The sequence below is a fragment of the Periplaneta americana genome, chromosome 1 (assembly GCF_040183065.1).
Source record: "Periplaneta americana isolate PAMFEO1 chromosome 1, P.americana_PAMFEO1_priV1, whole genome shotgun sequence".
In the NCBI taxonomy this organism is placed as follows: Eukaryota; Metazoa; Arthropoda; class Insecta; order Blattodea; family Blattidae; genus Periplaneta; species Periplaneta americana.
Genome location: NC_091117.1, coordinates 127106873 through 127133706, shown reverse-complemented (window position 1 = coordinate 127133706; position 26834 = coordinate 127106873). Strand labels below are relative to the sequence as shown.

Here is a 26834-nt window from a genome sequence, read left to right as displayed (position 1 = left end):
ATTGAATTGTGGCTTTTTGTTTTGTTTTTGAACGCTTAATTGTTTGAATGTTTTAAGGCCGACGCCAGTAAATTTGTTTTGTTTATGCCACGGAAGATATTTTTATTGAGAATAAAATCTTCTTTCTTTCCATTTGCAGCCACACTATCATAATGATAAAGTCATGGCATAATATATTAATGAACCTGATGTTAATTACTAAAATAATCGTAAAAGAGAAAGGAGCCATTATGTATAGTTTGTCTCTCTCAAAAACATAACAAAAAAGAACATAAAAAGCACGAGGTTGTAGTCGAACGCAGGACCTCATGAATAAGAGGCCTGAACGCTACCATTACGCTATCGAATCACAGAGGGAATACTTCAATTATAACTGTAGATATCAGGCAACGTGGTCCAACAACATGTAACATCGCCTGTCTCCGAATTATAGGGAAGATACCCGAAGGGAACATTTTTTCAGGAGAATGGCCACTTTTTCTTTTGACAGCTGTACATAAAACAATTTCTGGAATTAACACAGTGGGTTGCGGTGGTTGTCTCGCTCTCCGCTATATCATTCGTCCGTCTTCATCTTCGCTATTATGCATTATTTCTTCCTAGGATTTTTGTGGAAGTACATGAATATTTAAATCTAACATTCATGATTAGAGGATCTTACCATCTTGTAAAAGGGATGACAAGGAAATATCATACTGGCCTTCATGCACAATAAAAAACTAAAGCTTAAAGCCAGTATTTCTCACCTATTGACGTCCATAATCGAACCGTGTAGTTTGGTGTACATGACGAGATTCGAAATCACGTTGTAATGTTATTAATAATTAATTGTTGTCTCGTCATCCAAATGAATGACTTAGTCGATAGTCTTTCTTGATTGCACGAGCCATGACCTCGCAAGAGCGACTGACTGATCAACACATGCAAATGCAGCTAGGGAGGAAAGCGGAAAGTCTTGTCTTATCATAGCAGCTGAAGGGATATTAATGAGACGGGGCCGAAAGGGCTCACGCTAGTTTCAGTTGTGCTTATTGTATAGATTATGTATGAATAATGGACTAACGATGCTTACGTTTCATTCTCATAATAATAATAATAATAATAATAATAATAATAATAATAATAATAATAATAATAATAATAATTCACTAAGAAAATAAATTAATATACAGACGTACTTGTAATTTATCTTATAGTATTTTCAAAGGTCTTGTTTCTCGTCTGTAATTTTTGGACTTTAATCTGTTATTACAGTATTTTTTTAGCCATTGTACAGGGTGGAAGGGAATCTATTACATTAATTCGTAGTGGTAATAAATAACGTCAATGAGAACAAGTTTTGTCAAATAAGTTTTTTGACATGTCCAATGGTTTTGAGAATACGAAATGTAACGTGTTGTAACGCTTTTTGAGGTCATTGCTTCGTAGTGGGGGTAAGTGTAACTGCAATCATCTACTCCGCAAGACTTGCGAGGGGAGAATGTAAATAAAAACGTCTCATCAGCTACGTTTCGATCAAATTACTATATGTGAAAACGTAAAGTATTGAATCAATTAATTACGCAAACTGTTTGGTCTTTCTTTCTTTCTTTCTTTCTTTCTTTCTTTCTTTCTTTCTTTCTTTCTTTCTTTCTTTCTTTCTCTCTTTCTTTCTTTCTTCCTCTCTTTCCTTATCTTAGTTTAACCCCTCCCTTTTAGGTTCATTTGTACGATCCACGCCACATGAGCCTTACAGGGCCACGACCTATCGGAAGAAGAATTAGTCTATTGAATCACATACATACTTCTTTGACCACACAAGGACATGTAGGGCTTACCTGGATGAGGGATCAGCTCAATGCCAGGACCATCTCCGATAAAACACAAACATTTAAGAAATTGCACACCATTCACTCACACATATGAAATCATTAAGGCAGTGGTCGTCAGCACTCGCTGAAATGTGCAAAGCGTACGCGGTGCCGTCCCGTGTGCACCGTCGTGCAGCACGGAGAGATAAGAGCATACCCTCTAGCAGCTACGGAGTGCACCATAGTGCACTGCGTTTTCCTCGGTTGAGACTCTAGCCCCAGCGTGCTCTGTGCTGACGACCCCTGCATTAAGGGAAGGATTGCCCGCCATGGCCGGACTTTCAAGAAATACAATCCCGGCATTTGCCTGGAAATAACTGAGGAAATCATGAAAAATCTCAGGATTGCCGGCCTCTGGGATCGAACCCCGGACATCCCGAATGCAAGGCTAGCCCGCTCTATCTTGTTTGGTTCTTAACATTCTTTATTATGGTATAACCACTTGAACTCTAATATTCACAGTATCTGTTGATTTATTTGGCTTTTACGTAATTACAAAATAGTAAAGAATGTGCATTCTTATAAAATAAAACTGTTCGCATTAAAGATTTCTTTACACTTGATGTAAACCCAAAATAACATTATTATGAATTCACATTCTGTAACTCAATCTCCATTTAAATTATTATCTTTGAAGGAATTAAAAATAAATTGATTTAGGAAATAAATTAAATTTATAGTAATGTTAAGCAATTTGTTACGTGTTACGAATGCGCAGGTATTTGGTCGAAACATATCTGATGAGAAGTTCTTGTTTATATTCTTCTCTCGCAAGTCTTACGGAGTGGATGATTGTAGTTAAGACTTGGTTTTTTTGAACCGACGCATGCGACGTGCACAAATCCGTACTACAACGAGAGATAGTGAGCGGTTTCTATGGCTGAGAGGTGCGCAGTTCAGAAAAACCAAGACTTTACACACCCCCACTGCAGATCAATGACTGCAAGGAGCGTTGCAACACGTTAAGCCGGGAATACACGGACGCGCCGCGGCAGTAATGCAACAAGGGTCGAACAGAATTCGAAGCTTCGTTCGCTCGTTTGTACGCGATTTCAAGCATGCGCTGAGACAAGAACGCGCACACCTCAAATGCCGCGCAGCGATCCGCTCCCTGTTATTTTTTCTCGCGAACACAAAGTTGTTGCAGATGTTACATTTGAGTTTGTATACGCCTATGTGGTTGTATTTTAGTTGATTGTTTGTGTTGTTTGTGTGTTGTAACACCTGCAACAACTTCTACATAGGACAGAAAGGAAGATCATTTGAAACACGTTACAAAGAACACACACCACAGCCATAACAAAATTACAAAACACTTCCACATATGTAGAACACATCACAAATGCTAACCACACCTACAGAGACATCAACACAGACATGGAAATTCTACACATCCAACCAAAAAGCCAGAAACTAAACACACTAGAACAATACGAAATATACACACAAAAACACACCCAAATGAAATTCTCAACACACAACTCAATTTCAGAACACACACACTCTTTGACTCCACATTACACTACACAAACACACCCCCACAGGAAACACAAAAGGCGCCAAGACCAGCAACAACCAGTTCTGAAGATGGCCAATAGCAGGCTGAAACATGTTAACGAGGTAATGTAAAATTTAACACGTGAAAGACACACAATACGTTTTCCGAAGTGATATAGTGTTAAAGGTTGTGTAATCAAGATGTATAAAATATGAGTTTTCATACGCGAAGAAAATTACTTGGAATTTACGTAAAATATGGTGTGATTTACGCGGCCAATCCTGGCAGCATGCGAGAGCAGATCGTCTCAATGCTTGTAATGCAAACGTTGCTCTTTTTTGCTCTTGAGCACCTAAAGTTGGTCACCACTGCGTTACTGCTATGTCTCAAGGCAGCTCTGTAGAAGAGATTCAACTACAGTGAGCAGCTTCTGGAAAATAATTTTGCTGAGAAACAACGGAAAGACCTAAAACTCGTTTTCTTGTTAAAGAAATTGTAAACGAATGCTCTTGGAAATCGATTTCCACATTCTCAACCAACAAATTAATAGCTGATGAATACATTAGTTTCAGTTCAGACAATAATACAGAACCGCAGATATTACACATTACTCAAGAAATCAAAGAATTCTTAAGAAAAAGTAGTATTCTAGACTTCCTAATAGATCTGTTTGAAAATATAGTAAGCTAATAGACTATCATTACATGGAATGAAGTTACGGAAAATATGTACACCATCTCCTTAAATGTTTGATAGCTATAATATGTACGAATGTGAATAAAAATGAAACAAACCAATGGAAGTCTCCCATAAGAATCTTTCATTAGTACAAACACTTTTTAACTCTCTTATTGTTAGTGCCGACCCCCTTAGCGTAGTATTATGTGATAAATGCCACGTAAATTTACACAAGGGAAAGTATATCACGATTGGATCATGATCGACACTTCAAGCAAAATTATACAATCACGATGTACTCATGATTGACACTCAAAAGATTAATATCTATATAAGTGACTTAAACATATACTTAAGAAAATAAAAAGAACAAGCTATACATTATGCATAGATGATATTTTAATAAGAAAATATTGCAGGAGGAATATTAAAAAGGCACAATACTTTTTATTGCCTTTTTGTCTGCCTATTTTAATTGTTATAACTGCCTAAACATCCGGGATCTAGTATTGACATAGTAGATGAATTGGAAAAAGAAGGAGCACGTCTGTCACAGATTGGGACCAAGTAAAAACACTATTTAGCAAACCCAAAAGTAAAACGTGATTAACAGTTTCGAAGGAATATCAGATGAATTTAAACTTCACATAGAACAGAATTTAGACTACAAATTTGAAGACAGGAGAACAGAAGTTGCTGAAAAATTCTGAATGCTAGAGGGATATGGCTGCTTGTGAGCAAATCTACGCAAAATAGATCTTAAAGACTCTGACAAGCGTGAACTCTGCAACAACCCGTCCTTAACAATGAACCCATATCACTTACCACACTGCCAGCAATTCTCTAACATATTATAATGGCTCTCAGTTGGAAGACCAGAAGAAAAATGTTATTAATCTGAAATATTCAGCACTATTGGAAACAACAATGTTCAGGGAAATACACGTTATCTTCATCGCTGATGTCTAAAAGTAATTTTCGGCATACCACCTGTTTGTGTACACCGATTACTCCTTATCTATTGGGAAAATATATAGGAAAATGTAATATTTTTGATCGGAAATAATGGATCTTTATTTGAAGAAACAACACAAAATTCCGGTTCACTCACAATCACTTGTGACAATAACTTCATATGATTTTGTTTCTTCAATAGACACTTGTGATAAATAAAGTGGCATAGACATTATGTTTCCAAAAATGTGTTGTTAGATGAATTAATGATCATTTACATAAGTGTACCTCAAATTTGAGTATTTTTCAGACAAATATTGTAGATCTTAAGACGATATCCAGACGCAGCCTGTTATCTACATGGTGAGGTGCAACAGCTGTGTACATTAATGACTCTCAAGAGAGTATTGGAATGCATTTTTGAAGACCGAGTAGAATGTGGCGTCCTCACAACTATGAGCACAAGACAGTTAATAAGCATCTCATCATTCTTGCGTCTTATTTTTTACATTATTATAATTCTGATCCTTAAGTACTTCATCTATAAATCTGTTCCACTTCTCCTCCCAAGCAGATATTGCATCTTCCTTATCGTTCTTGTCCAGTGCGCTGTACCTGTGGACACACAAAATACATTATGCGTTTATGTCTAGAGATAATTGATCGCCATTCACTGTGTAAATATGATATGCTAAAATATACTTCCAAATTCCTTTAATTAGTGTAAGAAAAGTGATGAATAAGTACACTGATTTAATTCTAAAATTGAAATAATTCTAATACTAGGGTTGCCAACTATCTCATATTTTAAAAAATCTCTCGTTTTGTCTTCTTTTATTGCGATTTCTTGTCTCCCGTATTTTTTTGTGTTTCTACCGCATTCCATGAGCTATGAATAATAATAATAATTACTGTGTATTAACACAGAGCGTTCATCAGGAAACTGGTTTGCCTCAGGTAAATGCCGTCGGTCCTTTACTACAGTATTATAAATCAAGTGTGAAACCCAGGAAATACTGTGTACATTTGCCCTATATGGAGCATTGGAGTGTTTTATGTTGCTTAGTATGGACAGGTAACAGACTGAAAAGACGTCAGTGTTACAATATTTACATAGCTGACTTCCATTCAGTCCAGTTCAGTTTAGTTCGTGATAATAGAGGACATATTAGAATAGCGAATCTTGATATCGCTACCTTAATACTACAACTAGATAACTGCATATTTCATAATTTTACAGGAAGCTGATTTAAACGTTTGTTTTGAGATTAGAAGTATTTATATAGAATTATAAAATCGATGTTTGAGCCGTTCAGAGCAAAAGTGGTGTAAGTCAAAATTGGGTAATGAGGTATAAAGTAAAAATTCTGTGAAATACAGCGCAAAAGTAGCAGTTAATATGTCCTTCGTGCTATCCACTGACTACTAACAGTTTAAATAAATTGAATATTAATTGTTACTTTGCACTGTATTTTACAGAATGTTTACTTACCCTCATTACCCATTTTTGACTTATACCACTTCTGTTCTGAACGGCTCATTTGATTGTTTAGGTACCTTTGGAACTTATTTTTGGAGTGCATATTGTAAAGTTGTAAAAATTGATGTTTTGAAAAATATAAAGTCTAAATTAGAGCCTACGTAAGATACTTAGTTGTTGCACAAATTTATATTTATATAACCTAACAGATAACTATTCGTATTAAGGAATTTATGGGTAGAATGGATGAAGGTATTGTGTTACAGTTTTAAATAAATCAGTATTTTTCTTTGAATGGAAGTGTTGTGTATGAAATTTTATTGTAAACCGGATTCCATAGATGTCTGTCCCATTACAGCAGTTATACCGTGCAAATGAAAGAGTTGCGTTACATTGCTCTATTCCTTAATGCAAGGCTAACAGTTTTACACTTAAGTTATTCAAAATTTACTTTTTGTAGCATGGTACCTTCATCCATTCAACCCTTTAATTAATTATGAATTTAAAAATAAAAAATAAAAAAAAGAATTCTAATAAGTAACTTTTAGACATGAAATTTACAAACTATGCATCTTAACACGAACATAATCTCTGACATAAAATTTAACTTTACTTCTTAGGTAAACAATTTCTCTTCATAATCATCATCATCATCATCTTCTACGGATTCTCCTCCTCAATCTCCTTCTGACACATAGTCATGTGCCTTACTGTACAACTGTAACTGTTTTCCAATAGCAGAAGGATACTTAGTATTTGACATTGGAATGTTTGTTCGATACAGAAGTTTCAGGTTTGCCGAAATGTTATTGCGACGTCGATTACATTTTCTTCCAGAGTGCATGGACCGAAATTCTTCATCATAGTTTTCTTGAACCTCAATACAAATGATCTGGTTTTGCGAAGTGTAACCAACACACTTTCTTCCATCCAAATGGGTTTCCATTACTTTCTTTCTTCCCAATGTTTAAATTGTCTTTCTCAAGCTGTTTCCAGTTTTTAACGTCTTCAGTTAGTAAATCATGTACAATGCATGACTTGTTTTCCTTTATTATTAAATTAAAGTTATGCATTTCAGGATTTACAGTAATTACCAGGGAAAGGATTTATATGTAAATACATATTTACTTATAAAGCTAATATAATTTATATTTTGCATTATCTTTATGTTTCACAATGTGTAGGGTTGAAAAATCCTACTTTTATTTTCCATATTTTTCCATATTTTAGAGTTTAGTACATATTTTCGTTAATTTCCATATATTTTCCATATTTCATATAAAACAGTCCATATTATATTAGGTTTAACAATAAAACAAAACAAAATTCCATTAACTTTTAAAAATACATTTCAACAATAGAGATTTAAACACATGTTCAGTAATCCCTTTAACATCAGAGTTATTTGAAAATTAGCAGTCCTATCAACAATGGGAAAGTAAGTTACAAAACTGTATTAATTTAATTTAAAATTTTTAACAGACTTCAGTTGTGCAGCTCAACAGTTAAATGCCAGTCAGAGTACACATAGGTTCAGTTTTGTAAATCATACTATAAAGACGGTAAATATGCCAAAAGTACGTCATTCAGTCAATTTAAAATCAAAACTAACAAGTTACATTTCAGAATTTAAAGAAGATGGTTTATCAACTGACAATAAAATATTATTTTGTAATTTGTGTCAGTGTGCAGTATCATCTACACAAAAGTTCCTGGTGCAACAACACATTACAACTAGTAAACATCAGGCCAACAAACAACTAAATTCCAAGCAGAGACCATTGTTTTTAACACAACCAACAACATCGAATGTAAGATCTGAGTTTAACATCGACCTGTGCCGTTCTCTCATCTCTGCTGATATTCCTCTCTACAAACTAAAGAATAAGGTCTTCAGGGAATTCCTTGAAAAATATATTCAACATACAATCCCGGATGAGTCAACACTTAGGAAGACGTATGCTCCATCCATCTACGATGAGACAATACAGAAGATAAGAGATGAAATTAAAGATAGTTCAATTTGGGTTTCCATTGATGAGACTCCCGACAAAGAAGGTAGACTTGTTGGTAATGTAGTTATCGGTTTGTTAAGTGAACAATATTCTGAACGAATTCTTTTACATTGTGATGTTCTAGAAAAGTGCAATAACAAAACTATAGTTAAACTGTTCAACGAAGCTATGGGTATCCTGTGGCCAAAGGGTATTATGTACGATAATGTGTTATTCTTTATTAGCGATGCTGCCCCTTATATGGTCAAAGCTGGACAAGCATTATCTGTTGTATATCCTAAATTGACTCATTTTACTTGTGTGGCGCATGCATTTCATCGTGTGGCAGAAGTGGTCAGAGACAATTTCCCTAAAGTAGATTTGTTGATTTCATCAGTGAAAAAAGTATTTCTCAAAGCTCCCAGTAGAGTTAACGTGTTGAAAGAAATGTACCCTGAAATTCCATTGCCACCAAAGCCAATTTTAACTAGATGGGGTACATGGCTAGAAGCAGTTGAATATTATGCCGAACATATAGACTCTATTAACAATGTTCTCCTTGCATTGGACTCTGAAGATGCAGTCTCAATTGATACTGCGAAAACAGTTACCTGTGACATAAGTGTGAAGAATGACTTAGCTCACATTCAGCATACATTTTCATGCATCATAAAAACGCTCAAAAGTCTCCAAAATAGGCACCTTTCACTATCTGAAAGTTTTGAAATTATAAATAGTACTGTGGAACAACTGAATCGTGGTAGAGGTAAAGTTGCAGATGCAGTAAGAGCTAAGGTGGACACTGTACTTTCAAAAAACCCTGGATATGAAGAACTACAAAAGGTTGTTGCTGTGATGAGTGGTGAATCAACAGTGAAGATTAACTTGGACTTATCCCCAGCAGACATTGTGAAATTGAATTATGTACCAGTTACTTCTTGTGACGTCGAACGCTCTTTTAGTCAGTATAAATCTATCCTCAGAGACAATAGAAGAAGATTCACTTTTCAGCACTTGAAAGAAATGTTTGTAACCTATTGTTATGGTAACAGACAATAAAAATTGTGTTTTGTTGAAACTACATTGGAAGATAAGGTACGTCCATTATATTTTTTGTTTAGTTTGATTAAAATGTACCAATATTTAACGTACATAGTCATTTTTTTATAATTTTAAGTCCATATTTAATTCCATATTTTGGTAAAAATCCATATTTAATTCCATATTTTGGTAAAAATAACTACATATATATTTACATATTTCATATATTTTTAGTCCATATAAATCCGTTCCCTGGTAATTACTAATGCAACTAATGATTAATTAGTGCAAGCACTTATTTCTTTCGCTTTTGCTATTGCAAGAATCAAAATATATTCTGATCTCAATCTGATGGTGCACTCAAAAGAGCATCAAGATTTAGATTGTTCTAATGAGTAACGGTTAGCATGCCGACCGTGAAACGAGCTGGCCTGGGCTTAAATTTTGTTTGAGACAAGTTACTTGGCTCAGGTTTTTCCCAGGGTTCTTCCTCAATCTGTTAAGAGCAAATGCTGAGTAACTTTCGGCGCTGAACCCTGGACTCATTTCGCCGGCATTATCACTTTCATTTCATTCAGACGCTAGATAACCACGGCAGTTGATAAAGTGTCGTAAAATAACCAATTAAAAAAACAATGTTTTGAATACATAGGACTACCAATATAATATATTAGCCTAATTTAAAATGTACAATTGTTACGTGCTACAACTACAGAACTGTAGATAACTTTCTAGCTGTGTGTGGTTCTAGCTATGTAGTATATATATGCTACACGTAGGTAAGTGAAGATACCTAATTGTAGCATTACAAATGTCAGTTGTTTTGATAATACCTATTTTTTACAACCGAAAAGTTAAGAATATGAAACAAAACGTCACTTACCTAGTTGTATCATATGAAAAAGGATAACTCAAGTATTTAGGATATGTAGATAACTCATTTTCATACAAAGTGCAGTTATCTAATTGTAGGATTAAGGTAGCGATATGAAGAAATCGTACAAAAAGTGACGTGCTGTATTTCTATGGAAATATCGTGGCGTGCAATAGATATCTGATTAAATAATCAAGAATTTAGTGAAAAAGTGAGAGAAACCAGTTCATTTTTAAACGAAAGCAGAAGGCGCATAAATCCCGTTCTAACTGAAGAAAACCTCGATAACATAGGTTATAGACTAGAACAGTCTCTCACAAAATTGTTAAGGAAGTCAGGTCAACAGATAGGTGTATCCAAGACACCAGCTTTGAAACTGACGAAATTGTTAAAAGTAAAGCCTTATAATACAATAATCGTTCATAAATTGAACGTGGCGGACCACGTGATTAGGATTCAATTCTATCGAAAGGGACGAAATCGAACGAGTGTCTAGAGAAACGAGCATTAGAGAGAATGGTCGACAGTTCCAGCACTTATTGTAAGGTAAGCCAATAAATTACATAATTCTGAAATGTAATGTGTAAGTCGCGAGATTTTACTGCTTAAAGGTGACGCGCTGAAAAGATTGTTGCTTGTCTATGTCATTTTTCAAACGGCGCCATATTGAGCGAAACCTATTTCTAAATAAACACCCGTTAGAATACAATATGAATCAGACCACCCGTAGCAGTAATTTATTTCGAAAACTAGTGCATTAAAATTTTCAAGACAAAAATATTTGTAACTAAAGCACATGTGAACTTTCACTTGAGCTTAATTTCATCAATCAGCCTTAACAAGAAGTAGGGTCAGTGGGGTAGGTATGACTAAAATTTCAAATAGGAGTGAGGATCAAATAGTGTTCCATTTGATAGAGCTCTTTTAAAACAAACAACTTTCGCAGGAAACGAATTTAATAATTTCTGCTCTTTTCAAGGAGAAAACGTACGAAAAGACAATGTAGGAGTGACTCAAAATCATAGCCATTCAAAATTCAATCGCTAAAAAATACTCCGTTGGTAAGTCTCCTTCAGGAGGTCCCAGCTGGACAACCTGGGAATGACTGGGCCAATGATTCACCCAAACCAAGGTGTAAGGAATCATTCCTAGGACTGCATGGCATCAGGGTGATAATAGTGGTGTCGTAAGCGATTCCGTCAGGGAACAAGGCGAAACTCTAGATAGAAGATCGCCAGACAGTGACGTATCAATTCCTCGTACTCCTGGGATTGAAATGACAAGTCTTAACACAAAATCAAAACTATAAAAAGAGGGATTAGGGTCTTCCTTGGAATGTACCCAACCTATAGAGACAACACCTCAGAGTCGTTGCTCAGACACACTGAAAAAGCACAGTAAAGCTGGAAATTTCAGTCAAAGCAAAACATATACACCGGCAGAAACTGGCAGAACCGAGAGAAGAAGATATATGGCATACTCCTTGCACTATTATCTTTGTACTGTTATCTTTACTCCGTTATCTTTGTATTCTCTTTGTATTCTATCCTCTTTGCACTTCTTGACTAAAGTTCGAATAAAGATGGTGAATCGTCTGGCAGAATCTCACTATTGCCCACATCTCTAGTTGTCGTAGGAATATAGCATTAGAATTACATCATTGTCACAATAATTAAAAAAACCATGCAAGATGTAAAGGATTATGTGCTATTCACAGTCAGTTGTAAGGATCACATTTACACATGTCAAATAATGATCGTTATGGAATTTTACTTTTTCCATCTTCATTTGTTTCCTTCAGGAGTGTTATTTGTTTGGCGAGTAGGTAATGTAGTTCGAATCTCTTTATAAACTAAAGGCTTTCAATTTTGAATAGCTATTTTCGAAAATAGCAAATGTTACAGAGGAATACAATATAGCTATGATAAAGTGTACCAAGCAAAATTATCTAAATTAATTACATATACAGTGCTACTACCTAAATTTGTAATAAAAGTGAGATATCTTACCTTTTGATTTTTAAAAGTTATACCAGAGCGTTTTGAATAGAAAGTGTGGTAACTCGGCAAGATTCTAATGGGACTTTTAAACCCCCTAGTGTAGTCACGGCAACTGAGCAAAACATTGGCGTGGCGATCGTTCTGAGACTCCAGTTTTCTTCTTATTACTGTGGACAGAGCAGGTAGAACTCGTTCTGCTATGGAATTAGGGAGATATTTCTTGTGGTGTTCGGGTGATTTTTATTGTGCCGTTTATGTGAGCGAGTAGTAATAAGCCTAATTGTTTTGTTCTTGATGTAAATCCGATCATATAATCTGTAAAGAAGAGACGTTTCTTTTATCCACTCAAAGACTAGACTATTTTTCAGAAGTGGTGTAGAGCAATTCCACGAAGACAGAAAACTGTATCCTCGTTCTTATATCTGTAATATCCATTTTTCTGCGGTTTTGATTGTAAGAGCCGATAAATTAATTTTTTGCCGGTAAAGAGGTAGGACTTCCACGCAAGAACTGGCGACCAAGACCATATGCCATAACACATATTTTCCCAAACTTGCCTCGATATCTTAAAAAAAGAAAGGAAGAAAAAATATCCAACCAAGAGGACATCAATCCTTTCTCATAACAATGTACCCTTAACAAATACCATCTGGCTATGGCCAATTCCATTGACGCTAAATGATGATGTAGTTGATATAGAATCGTTAAATATCCGAGTACAAAATAATTTGATGCGACACCCGAAAATCAGAAGAACACCTTAGCTAATCTTGCGCTTGTGTGCATTTATGTGCCATTACTCCACATCTGAATGCCCAAAATTATGCCTAGTTACATTGACCGTAATTCCTTTCAGCGAATTAACTCCAGACCAGTATTTCAGCTGTTTAGTGTGAGTTTTTCAAAATCGATACATTTTTTAGAGTCATAAACTGTGATGTGTTCGAGTGAAGTGAAAATACAAAAGAATTTACAAGGTGAATGAACGACCTTGCAGATACGCTGAACTCAAAGACTCCCCCTCTGCCCTGTACAAAGGATTCTAGCATTACACGATTTTAGAATATATATTACACGTAATTGGCAATACAAAGAACACTTTTGCCTAAGAAAGAACCCTTGAATTATTTAGAGTGACAATTCAGAGCACTCACGAAATATATTAATTCTTGTGGGATAGCAGATTTAAATATATTCTAACAGAAAAATTTTAATCAGGATCCTCTAGAGCGACATTTTGGAATTAGAAAATGATTATCTTGTGATGATCACCATAGACTCTACATCTGAACATTTTTCAATCTATGTACCAGTTAAATAATGTGATGTGTTCAAGTGCTAATTAATTGTGAACTCCTAATTGAACCCAAGTACCTAGCTTCTACTTCATTAAATATACATGTTTAATTATTAATTATTTTATTTTTAGTAGTAGCACTTTAGTCATAATATGTAATTTTTTTTTCGGTAACAAAGCTACAGTATAGTTCTACCAGGTTCTACGTTGTATCTAGGCTACAACTTAATCTGGTTTACAATTTTATTACGTTTATTACGTTTCCACATCATCTAGTGGAAAAGTCGTTAATTTAATATTCTCCAATAAGTAGCATAGAACCAGTTAATACAGTGCTAGTAAATTGTTTTAATTTTACAAAACATAAAATAACTTAGGTATTTCAAAAGATCAAAACTTACATTAGCATAGATATAATATCGAAGCTTAATTTATGAGTCTAAGTTGCACGTAATACTTCTTGTTCCCCTGAATTACGTATAAACCAGATACAACTGTACTAATGACTAAATGGTAGGTAAAAACTACTGGTGGAAATAAAGTGTCTTCTTTATTATATTACATTCTTTCTTGTGTATAAAAAATATAATTTCATGTCAATGCGTATTTTATAATGCCATAAAATGTTCAGTTTTGCGAAGCTGTACTTTTTTTGCGTATTTCTGGCTGAAGTCGGCACAGTGTTCCATTTTTCGGTTAATTATTATATTTACTATTCAGGGTTGTGTTATATAACTCACAATTTGTTAATGTGGTAATATTACATTTTTAAACGAGTAAAATATTGTAACAAAGTACTCTACAATACATTCTTATCTAATGGGTTATTTTTAAAAACCTTTTGCTCGAATAGCAATCCTGAAACTGGGGACGGAAAACAGAGCTAGCGCCACTCGGCGACGAACCACTCAACTAGAGGAAGTAACGTCACTTTCTCTTCTACCCGCTCTGGTTATACCTTTAATATGATGTTTGCAAAACACAATTGAATGCATAAATATGATTGAATTTATATTTAATGATGATTAAAAATAATAAAATACAAAACTGGAATGTCATGGTGACTTGATAAAAAAAAAGTGAACCGTTGCAAAACGTATAATGAAGAAGTTGCATTATAAGACTTTAGGGTTTCACGGTGATTGTGTACAAAAACAGGTTTTTGGGTGTTACACCATGTGCTGCATTTTACAAACTCTATCGTTAGGAATTACATACAGGTTCCATCATCAGGACAAATGGGTATAACCTGAAGAGTTACTTGGGCTCAGTTGTTTGAGTAGCCAGACATTTAACAAGCCCAACAGAGTACAGTCCATCAGCAAGGAAATCTGTTCTGCTTGGGCAGTGAGATACTGAAGGTCATTCCCCTAGCAGGTGATTTCTAGCACTGTGATTGGATGGCGAAAACAGAAGCCTGTGTACTTCTACTTATCCAAACTGAACACATATAGCAGGTAGTACCGCGTGCATTTTGATTTTATTTATTTCTTACAAAAGGTGTTGTAGACAAATTATTGTATTCTTAATAAATAATGGTGTAATGTTATATCGTGTCTCGCCCCTAGTTCTGTTCAGAGGCGATCTCGCGGCTTGAGGACTGTGGGTAACTATTCAGATCGTACCATTTTGCTCTGATGATGGAACATGCCTGTAGCTTCGGAACTATGGAGATGTTAAGTTTGCAGGAAGCTGTGGAACGCCCAAAAGTCTAACTTCGGAAAAGTTATATGTCATCTTCATGATACCGATTGCTGTCCTTATTTTTCTGTGAAGCAAATATTTCATAGTTTTTCTTTTACGGATGTGGATAAGTATGGAGGCAATATCACTTGAAGTTGAAACTTCTATTAAGCATAGCGATGTTTTCAGCATTTACTTACTTGAGTGAGTTGAGAGCCAGTTGCTTGAGCACTCGCAAGTCAGCGTCAAGACCTGCGATACCCATGAAAGCCTCATACATATCGTGACTGAGTGCCTTGGCACCCCAGAAACTGGGATCGTCCGACGATATCACGACGGGGTAATTATCCGCCATCAGCGTCGCGGCAGGATGATTTCGTAGGTCCTGCACCAACATCAGCACCTACGCAGGAAATGCAAAATACATAGTACTTTATGTCGCACAATATACAGAAACTTCTATTCGTTGGTTACTGTTGCCAAGTTGCATTTCGTAGAAGCAGCTATAAAGGGGGACTAATTTGATCACAATTTAAGGTTATTGCGGAATTAGAAATTTATTACATGTATTTGATGCTGAGTAAATTGATGTTGATTGATTATTACAGAGTTTATTGATGTCGCTGTTTCTCTCTTACTTCTATGGACACACTACAAACCTATTGCTTTGTAATATTTACGTAATTGCATGAGGCAGGAAACAATTGCAATTCATAAGCAATAAGACAATTTAACTCGACAATATGGCAGTGATAAACAGCTCTGATATCGTAGTGTCAGTACGTTGCGAAACTTCCATCAAAGACAATACAGTGTACACCATTGATAGCGAAAAGAATTTATAATTTGCTGTGTGAACAGGAAAAATGCCTGTAAATTTTGCCCTCTTTCACATCAGAACCGAATTATTATCGGCCTATTACTGAAGCACCTGTTCAGCATCATTGTCGAAGGGATCTGTGATATGGCCTAAGATATCGTATCCTAAATTTTTGACCTTTCCTCGTGAATCACCCTGTATAGATAAGAAATGTGGGCTAGTGGTGTGGCGCGCTTGTGACTAGCACTTTTTCTGTTAAGCTGTATCGTCAGCTTGTGACGTTATATCCGCGTATGCGTACTTAGTGGAACGTGTTCCTGTATTCAGTCGCAGCTCTTTATTAGGCAACGTTGCAATCGTCTGATTCGCTGAAGCCCTGAAGCCATTAAACTTCATATGCAGGAAGTTTACCGCGAAGTATAAAATACTTTTGAATACAAATGTTATCCGTACTGCCAATAAATTGTATTGCAGTTCTGCATACTCGACACTGACTCCGGTAAATACTCTATAGTTTTTATTTGTATGTTTAAATTACGTGTACTCGCTTATGCAGAAAAAAAAGCCTTGAATTGAACCGAATATGATTCATTACTAGGGGAATCACAAGTACAGATTAACGGCAGAGAAATAAGCGAAATGCATAAAATACTTCTCACTTTAGAAGGATGAATAGGCGTCTTGTATTCGCGTAAATATGGTAGTTCAATTCCTTAGAGGTACTTGGCTATTCTCAAGTAGAATGGAATAGAATGGTGACGGTGTTTTGAAAATTATACGTAGTGGTTTATACAGGGTGTTAAAAAAGTATCCAGTATTTTAGGTGGCGATAGTATGTATCAAAACAAGAAAATAACGTCTAATAGCCATGGTTCCTATAACACATACTTTTTGATATCTGAACACTTGTTCGTAGGAGGTGCTCAATGTGACGTCCATTTATCGCAATGCATTTTTCTGCCCTACAGTACAGTAGACTACCAGATAATTATACCGTAGTTGACACCCCTGGCACGGAATACTGATACGTCGCAAGGAATACTGAAAACAAAAGCGTGGTTGCGGATTTGAGCGGGGTTCAGCAGAGATGTTGTGAATTTTGGTAATCAGCATGTGTAGGCTGATGAAAATCCCCATGCAGTTGAAGAAACAAGGCACCAGCACCGATTCTCAATTAACTTATGGACAGGCGTTCTTGGTGATAGATTAAGGGCCACATGTGCTACTACGAAGATTAACTAGGGATCATTATCACGACTTTTTTTATTAACGTATGGTAGGCGTCCTTGGCGATAGATTAATATGGCCATCGCAGAGATTAACTGGGGCTCGTTGTCAAGACTTTCTTATTAACGTATTGCCTACCTTGCTGGAATATGTGCCATGTCAGCAAAGACTACAGATATGGTTTATGCATGTTGGCACACCAACACATTTTCTCTGCAATGTGCGTGAACATACGACGCTGACATTTCAGGACCGCTGAATTGATCGGGGAGGCCCCACACCTTGGCTTGCTCGTTTCCCAAATCTAAATCCCCTAAACTTTTGGTTATGGTAAATTTCAAAGAGTGCCTGATTCCTTAAGCCAAAGGGCAGAGGAATGCATTGCCATGAGTGGATGCCACATTGAGCACCTCCTATGAACAAGTGTTCAGATCTCAGAAAATGTGTTGTAGGACCCATGTTTATTAGACATTCTTTTCTTGTTTCGATGCATACTAGCACCTTCTAAAATATTGGATACTTTTTAAAGGATAAGGATACATTCGTGGGTAGGCTATGGATTACATAAATCGATAGATATCAACAAATGAATTATTATAATTTGTTTGCATTATTTAGTTTTTTACCTGGTTGGATATAGGGTTGACTTCAATAGCTATTTGTCGCTGCTTCACTAATTTCATGACAAGCGGATGTTTAGTGATGGCATAACCGTGTCCAATTCTTGTTGTGTTTAGTAAAATAGCATCTACTAAATTCAAGTCCGTTAGTCCTTCCCAATCTGAAAGTATGATAAAACCAACATAAATGTTTCTAATTGTGATGTCGAACGTGATAAAAAAAGATCCTGCAAAACTTGAATTCAGTTTGTTTTGTAGAGGTTGAATAGCTGTAGATAGCATAGTGTATTACGTTTACAAACATAAGTGTACCAAATTTCTGAGTATATTAATATCACGCTGAAAAAAAACTTATCATTGTTTACTTCTTTATTAAATCATATTGTCGATAGACATGTTCAAACTTCAGGGAGTTCAAAAATTCCCTTACACTTACAATTTCTTTCTAGCACTTTGGATCAATAGCTCACATTCTTAGATACTTTTACTGGTCTCAGAATAGTGTCCTCGCATCTGATCTTGTTTGAAATCAAACATAGGTCAGTCCGAGGATGCCAGATCTGATCAATGTGGTGATGGATCAAACCATCATTGTCTTCGATTGTCTGCATGCATAGATGTGCTCTTTGAGCCTATATGAAAACTTTTTTTTCTGCCTTTAACGTTTCTCACTCTACATCATGTATTGAAAAGTCGCGACAAAGCATGGCATGAAATGCTCATTTCTGCGCTAAAAGAAAAAAGAATGTAATTAATCTGAAAATAAGATCAAATTAATGCTTATGACTCATTATGTACCAAACACGATACACTACATTACGAGAACTTCCATTCTAACCACTATACAGTCAGTACTGTATATATCGTACTATCATCAGATTCAAAATCAGTTCTTCAGTACCAATAAAATGTTCAAAATACAGCACGTTAGTGGCTTCATGATGCAGCGGTGACTTTCTTCAGTAAGGGGTTTTTTGAAAGCCACTAACCTATTTCTTAAATTTGAAAATTCAGAAGATATTAATAGTGACAAATATCGACAAATTCTCATTTTCTGCTTCTTTAATATGACAAGAGAGTAGTAAGGAGTGCCAAGCTTCTATAATCAGTTTTAGTCTGTAACAAAGGTTTTATTTATGAAAGGTTGTAGCTTGTTGGGGGGGAAAGGCTAATTGGGATTTCCCGGTCTTTGATCGTATAAAAAACCCTGATAGAACTGATATTTAACCCTTGCGGTGAATTTCGGTGAAGCCCAGAGGGCCTAATTAGTCAAATTCACTCTCTTCACCTCAACGCTGAGGCTCCCTGGGATCTTTTAAGATGCGAAAGAGAGAGTGGTGTACGGAAAGAAACGGGAAGTTACCGTATTTACCTTTCCCAAGGAAAAACTACAAATATGACATGATGAAAAGGTACGATAGATGCAATTAGACTGTTACGAACAATCGACGAAAGATACCTAGAGAAGAATAAAGAAGTTTATATAGTAGGCTATTTGTGGACCTAGAAAAGGCGTTTGACAGAGTGGATTGGAATAAACTGATGGAGATTATAAAGAAAATTGGCGTTGATTGGAAAGAGAGGAGGCTCTTCAGTAACCTTTGTATGAAACAACGAGTCAAAGTCAGGATAGGAGAAGAATTGTCAGAAGGAAGTAAAATAGCGAGAGGAGTACGACAAGGATCCCCTTTGTCACCTACCCTGTTCAACGTATACTTAGAGGATCTAGCAAAGAACTGTTTTCATAACATGGGAGGAGTGATAGAGGAGGAAGAAGAGTAAAGTGTATAAGATTTGCTGATGATATAGTGATGTTAGCAGAAGAGGAGATGATACTAAAGAATATGCTACTGGAGCTAAATGACATGTGAGCGGTATGGAATGAAGATAAATTCCAACAAGTCGAAGACTATAGTCATAGGAAGAAAAGTAAAGAAGGTAAACTTGCGAATTCTAAATGAAGCAGTAGAGTAAGTAGACAGCTTCAAATACTTGGGGTGTACTATGAGCTGCTGCTGCTGCCAAGAAGTCTAAAGGAAAATAGCAATAGCAAAGGACGTTTTTAATAGAAAAAGGAGCATCTTCTGCAGATCTCTGGAAAAATAACTAAGGAAGAGACTAGTGAAGTGTTTTGTGTGGAGTTTAGCATTATATGGGGCAGAAACATGGGCATTACGACGAAGTGAAGAGAAGCGACTAGAAGCATTTGAAATGTGGATATGGAGAAGGATGGAGCGTGTGAAGTGAAGAGACAGATAAGAAACGTAGCTGTGTTGGAAAGAGTGAGTGAAGAAAGAATGATTCTGAAACTGATCAGAAAGAGGAAAAGCAATTGGCTGGGTCACTGGTCACTGCCTACTGAAGGATGCACTGGAAGGAATGGTGAACGGGAGAAGAGTTCGGGACAGAAGAAAATATCAGATGATAGACGACATTAAGATATATGGATCATATGAGGAGACAGAGGAAGGCAGAAAATATAAAAGACTGGAGAATGCTGGATTTGCAGTGAAAGACCTGCCCATGGGCAGAACACTATGTATATTATATTATGTATGTATGTTTGTATGTGTGCATGTATGTATGTATGTGTGCATGTATGTATGTATGTGTGCATGTATGTATGTGTGCATGTATGTATGTATGTATGTATGTATGTATGTATGTATGTATGTATGCGTGCGTGTATGTATTATGTATGTAGTTGAAAAGAAGTGCTGTAGGCAGAGAGATAGAGAGACAGACCGAAGTTAAGATTTCCTTACGAAATGCTTAGTCAGATGTAATATTTAAAGAATTAATTTGATATAAACTTTTAAGTATGCACTAATATAATAAGTTACTGTAGAGAAGAACACTAGGACACTACAACTACCTGAGAATAGATAGCAAATTATAGATTATTATTGACTATTACACTTTTACTACATCATACTACTTTGAACAATAAAACTGTACGAAAGGACGTCTTTCAACCAATCATGGCTGCTTATCGCACTATTCTATCACTTCCCTAGCATTTGTTTATTTTGTGTCGCTTCTCTAGCATTTGTTTGTTTTTATCACTTCCCTAGCATTTCTTTGTTTTCCAACATTTCAAACTGCAAATTCTTCACGCTATTATAAAACATGTTTTGCGATCGTCGTTTGTTTCCCGCATAGATAGTTGACTGAAAATGGCGGCTCCGTTCAAACATTTGGTGAAAGTAACATTAGTGAAATAGAATTTTAGTAAGTCGATTAATATCCATTTTATTGTATTAGAGTACTTTATCTCTTCTAACCTTTATATACTTTCTTCTGTTTTTATCACCTCCCTATCATTTGTTTCTTTGCCTGCCAACATTAAAAAACTGCAAATTCTTTACGGTACTATAAAACATGCTTTGCGTCGTCATTTGTTTACCGCATAGAAAGTCAACTGAAAATGGCGGCTCGTTCAAACGTTTTGGCGAAGCTAAGAGTAGTGAAATAGAATTTTATTAAGCCAACTAATATTTTATTGTATTAGAGTACTTTATTTCTTCTAATCTTTATTTACTTTCTTCTAATCGTGTAATAGTCAATTAAATCACACTCGAGTTCTCTAGATTTTAAATAAAAAAAATCTCTAGTGAGATTACTGTAGAAAAATGATACTTTCTAACAAGTATTGTCGACACAGTATCCGACTGTCTCAGGGATGGGGTGCGAAAAAACAAATACATGAATGTAGAAAGTGAAGTACGCATACAATATAAATCAGTGACGATCAACTGGCAGCCCGCGACCTGATTTATTCCGGTCCACAGGTAGTCTGAGATTTAATTCGGCTTTTATCAGGACACTTCACAACTTTACCGATTTTTTTTAATAAACTGTATACGTTCTTTCTGTATTGGATATTCTTTTTAAAAAATTCAACCTTTCTTCTAACAACATTGGGATTGTCTTGAATTTTCAGGAAAGATCAGAATAAGCTCCCTGCAAGTCTTGTTTAAGGTTAATGACACTGATGACCCTGAGCAAAAAACTGATGTAGATAAGGAAGAATTTATGACATCCTCAATAATAGTGACGGCTCTCTGAAAGCTGGCTTGCTGGGAATAGGGCATTTACTGTTTCTTGACATTTTGGCCTTAAATCTGCATTGGAGAAAAGTAACCAGCTACATTTTTATTGTTGTTGGAAATTCTCGGAGGAAGAGGACACGAAGTTTTGGGAATATATTGAAATTAGTGAAGAGTTGACGGATGTGGTTTAAATATGCAAACAGGATGCATAACGGCAGCAGAGTCGCCGCAATGGTTGTGGTAGGAAGACGAAGTCACCGAGAAGGAAGTTAAATGTCAGGAAAACATTAGCTACCAAAGATTGAAGGCAGTGGCGACTCGTGATATTTTTCGTTTGTAGGAGATTGACGTTTGATGACCAAGACAGAAAATAATAATAATAATAATAATAATAATAATAATAATAATAATAATAATAATAATAGAGCCTGCGCAATTAATTTCTTGCTACAGTTAAATTCTTCTAAATTATGAAATACAACTTCAGATATTCTTTCGGCAGTCCTGTCATCTGAAAGTCCTGTTAATTCTTGTTTTATTATAGCTTATTTTATTTATTTTTATGTAATTTTGGTTTTCATTCATTTTATTTTTTATATTACATAATTTTAAATTATTTATTATTTCGCTTATTCTGTTCTTTTAAAATGACCAATGAACTGCATTTAAGGAGGCTACAAGGATACTTGAAAATTTGTATTGTAGTCTCTGACAGGGTTTCCACACCACCACTCAGAAAGAAGGGTCGTAGTATTAGGATATATGGTCATATCCTCAAACGCAGTTTAAGTCAAGCCATACCCCGCCCAACGCACTTACCCCTGTCCAGAACTTCACTGCTAGAAAAAACCGTTTGCTGTAAGATATTTGGATGGTTCTTCGGAAAGTATTCCTAAGGTCTGAGATGTGCAGTGGCGACAGCTCACGACAGAAAGTGGAAATTTGAAGAAAATTATTACATCGGGACGCATTAAAAATAAAATTTGTAATTAAAATCTTTTCTATCCTCAGAGGCACGAAATTAAACTGTAGGATCATTCTCATATCCTTGATGGAGGAATCGCCACTGATTGAGGGGAAACTCGACTAAAGCTGAACTCCATCTCCATGAATGCTGAATAATAATTTTTTTACTTGGTTATTTTATGTCGCTTTATCACCTGCTGTGGTTATCTAGCGTCTGAATGAGATTGAGGGTTGAGGGAAAACCCCGAAAAAAACCTCAACCAGGTAAACTTGTCCCAAATGATGAGTAATACAAGTCTTGGGGTCTGTATTAAGAAAAATAAGATTTTCTTATGTAATTGGTCATATGTTTAATCAAAATGGAACCTTAAATCGTGTCTGAAATAAACTTGAACTACCTGCGTGTGCATTTAAGATTACTCTCATTCCATCCGTGTTTGATAATCTCTTGAAAAGGATGCTTTCGTCACCACAGGGCAGTATTTTATCGCTGTCGGGTAGAATTAAAGGCCAAAAAAGTTGAAAGTTAAGAAGTTGGTGCATGAGCAGTATGAAATAAATAAAATGTCAGAAAGAAATTGTAATAGGCCATAGTAGTTTGGTGATGTACTGTTGGTGTGTTAGTGTGATGAAAGTGTGTTTACAAAATCTTGGATATAGAAGTCAGTTAGAAGGTTATAGAATTGAAATGGATGTTAGGAAATTTAAAACATTCCCAAGTTAATTAATATAGATATCGGTAGAAGTTTATGGTAAAGAAGTAAATCTTAGAAAATGATGTAGTATGCGCGTAAGTGCATGAGAGAACATTTTGGATTTTTATGTGCCACATTTTTACAGCTCGCACCCCATTTTTAAATCTCGCACCCCATCCGCATCCCCCTTGCCCTGATCCTGGCAACGCCACGGGTAAGAATAGAATGCTGAAAGGAATGCAAGTAAAGTGTGGAACTAACAGATGTTAGACATTTAAGACCAATAAGAAGAAATGGAATGTTTTGGAAGTTAATAGCGGGAGTAGAAGAGTTATTAGTTTAACACTGTCGAGACAGCATACTAACTTCTACTTCAACTGCTGTTACGCCTACTCCTACTTCTGCTGTTAGTGTTACTACCACTACTACTGTAGCTGCTGTTACTACTACTACTACTACTCCAACTGCTGTTACTCCTTCAACTGCTGTTACGCCTACTCCTACTTCTGCTGTTAGTGTTACTACCACTACTTCCTTCTGCTATTACGCCTACTCCTACTTCTGCTGTTAGTGTTACTACCACTACTCCTATAGCTGCTGTTACTAATACTACTCTTTCAACTGCTGTTACGCCTACTCCTACTTCTGCTGTTAGTGTTACTACCACTACTTCCTTCTGCTATTACGCCTACTCCTACTTCTGCTGTTAGTGTTACTACCACTACTCCTATAGCTGCTGTTACTAATACTACTCTTTCAACTGCTGTTACGCCTACTCCTACTTCTGCTGTTAGTGTTACTACCACTACTTCCTTCTGCTATTACGCCTACTCCTACTTCTGCTGTTAGTGTTACTTCCACTACTCCTATAGCTGCTGTTACTAATACTACTCTTTCAACTGCTGTTACGCCTACTCCTACTTCTGCTGTTAGTGTTACTACCACTACTTCCTTCTGCTATTACGCCTACTCCTACTTCTGCTGTTAGTGTTACTACCACTACTATAGCTGCTGTTACTAATACTACTCTTTCAACTGCTGTTACGCCTACTCCTACTTCTGCTGTTAGTGTTACTACCACTACTTCCTTCTGCTATTACGCCTACTCCTACTTCTGCTGTTAGTGTTACTACCACTACTCCTATAGCTGCTGTTACTAATACTACTCTTTCAACTGCTGTTACGCCTACTCCTACTTCTGCTGTTAGTGTTACTACCACTACTTCCTTCTGCTATTACGCCTACTCCTACTTCTGCTGTTAGTGTTACTTCCACTACTCCTATAGCTGCTGTTACTAATACTACTCTTTCAACTGCTGTTACGCCTACTCCTACTTCTGCTATTAGTGTTACTAACATTACTCCTGCAGCTACTGTTACTACCTACTTCTACCTCTGTTAGTGTTCTACTGCGGCTGTTATTACTAATGGGGTCTATCCTTTTTATTACTACTACTGTTGTTGCTACTACTCGTGCTACTGCTGTTACTACTAATAATATTAACAGGTGATGCATAAATACAGAATGTTCCCGGGTTAGTGTTACTAACTTTCAGGAATGATGGGGAAGGACACATGTATCAATTTGAGAAAAGGAACCCTGGTCCGGAAATGAGTCGAAAGTTATAAGGAAAAATAGAAGTCTGGAAATGAAACAATTTATTCCTCTGTACACTTTATTTATGTGTATTTATCTGTACATCTTACACATACTATATTCATCTGACGTTGTTTACATTGTCTACTTACAGTATTCCATTCAGTGCGCTGTCTGAGGAGTGGGGATAGGAAACTACACTAAAGCAATGCAGATGACGTAATGTGTAACGAACATGGTCGGTCCTGATATGCACGTCTGTAGACAGCAGTGTATATTGTGTACAATCGATCAGTCCTAGTGAAATGGAGGAGTACACGAGAGCGGAATATGCAGACCTGATTTTCGAATACGGATGAGCCAATGGGAACAGTAGACAAGCTCACAGATTGTATCGGTGCAAGTACCCACGTAGGAGACATCCGGCCCATACCATCTTTCCACGACTGTTCCAAAGGTTAAGGGAAGGAGGGCACATGGTGCCAAATTACAATTTCATTTCCACACAACTATTTTTGCTTATAACTTTTGACTCAGTCATTTCCGGATTAGGGTTCCTTATCTCAAATTGATACATGTGCCCTTCCCCATCATCCCTGAAAGTTAGTAACACCATCCCGGAAACACTCTGTATATTACTGTTTATAATGTTGGTGTGTTAGGAATAATGTAATATTATGTATTACTCTTACTTGTTTCTCCGGCATGGAAAAAGTACTTCAATTCCTTATTTGCTGTGATTAATGTATCTGCAAAATATTCAAGAGAACGTCCCATATCTTCTTGCCCCATCAGATCGAATCCTGCTATGAGGTCTGGATACACTTTCTTTAGATTCTGGGCTTTCCTTAGATGTTCTTCTAAGATCTTGTTGTCCACTCTGCGTATTACCGAATAGATTATCTTAACGCCCAAGAAGTCAGGATTCTCGTAAATGAATTGACGTGTAAGTCTGTCGAAGATGGAAGCGATTTCGTTATAAGGTAGAATCGTTCCATTTAATTCGTATAACTGTAGATAGAAAGAAAAATTATTAAATTTGTCGGAACAAAATACAGTCAACTGCGGATATAGTGAACCTCTGTGGACTCGCATATTTCGTTCATTATGTCCGAAGTTCACTATATCCGAAGTATCTCTCCCCTAATCTTAAATGACAGAAATGAATGAAATTGTGAACAAGAAAATAAAATATTTCACTTTTGTGGAATGGATTACACTGTATACTGTTACTCACAGTTGATTTACTTAAACTGTACTGTTGACAGAGTCCGCTTGCGAAAGACCAGTTCAATGTCACTTATAATTAGTGCTGTCGATCGATCAAAATATTTAATCGATTAACTATTTGAATTTAATCGATTAATCGATAGATTATTATTCGAGTTTTGATCGAGTTGAAAAAATGTTATAATATACTGTAATGTACAATTATTGTTAAATTTAACTTGTGTTCTATGATAAGCATAAGTATTAAATGTTGTGTGTGTGTGTATATATATATATAT

General features: G+C 36.0%; 1 protein-coding gene and 1 long non-coding RNA gene across 3 annotated transcripts in view; one reads left to right on the top strand and one right to left on the bottom strand.

The window, feature by feature from the left end:
- LOC138700628 (uncharacterized) overlaps positions 1-26834 on the top strand; it is a 901578-nt gene that overhangs the window by 625844 nt on the left and 248900 nt on the right. The window lies entirely within an intron of this gene.
- Positions 5076-26834, bottom strand: part of LOC138700543 (adenosine deaminase 2-like) — a 36508-nt gene continuing 14749 nt past the window's right edge. Inside the window, exons 4-7 of the mRNA XM_069827135.1 lie at positions 26019-26337; positions 18023-18177; positions 15550-15752; positions 5076-5595 (exon numbers count right to left, since the gene is read on the bottom strand). Coding sequence (XP_069683236.1) covers positions 5466-5595; positions 15550-15752; positions 18023-18177; positions 26019-26337 — 807 coding nt within the window. The 3' untranslated portion in view covers positions 5076-5465. The remainder of the gene's footprint in view (positions 5596-15549; positions 15753-18022; positions 18178-26018; positions 26338-26834) is intronic.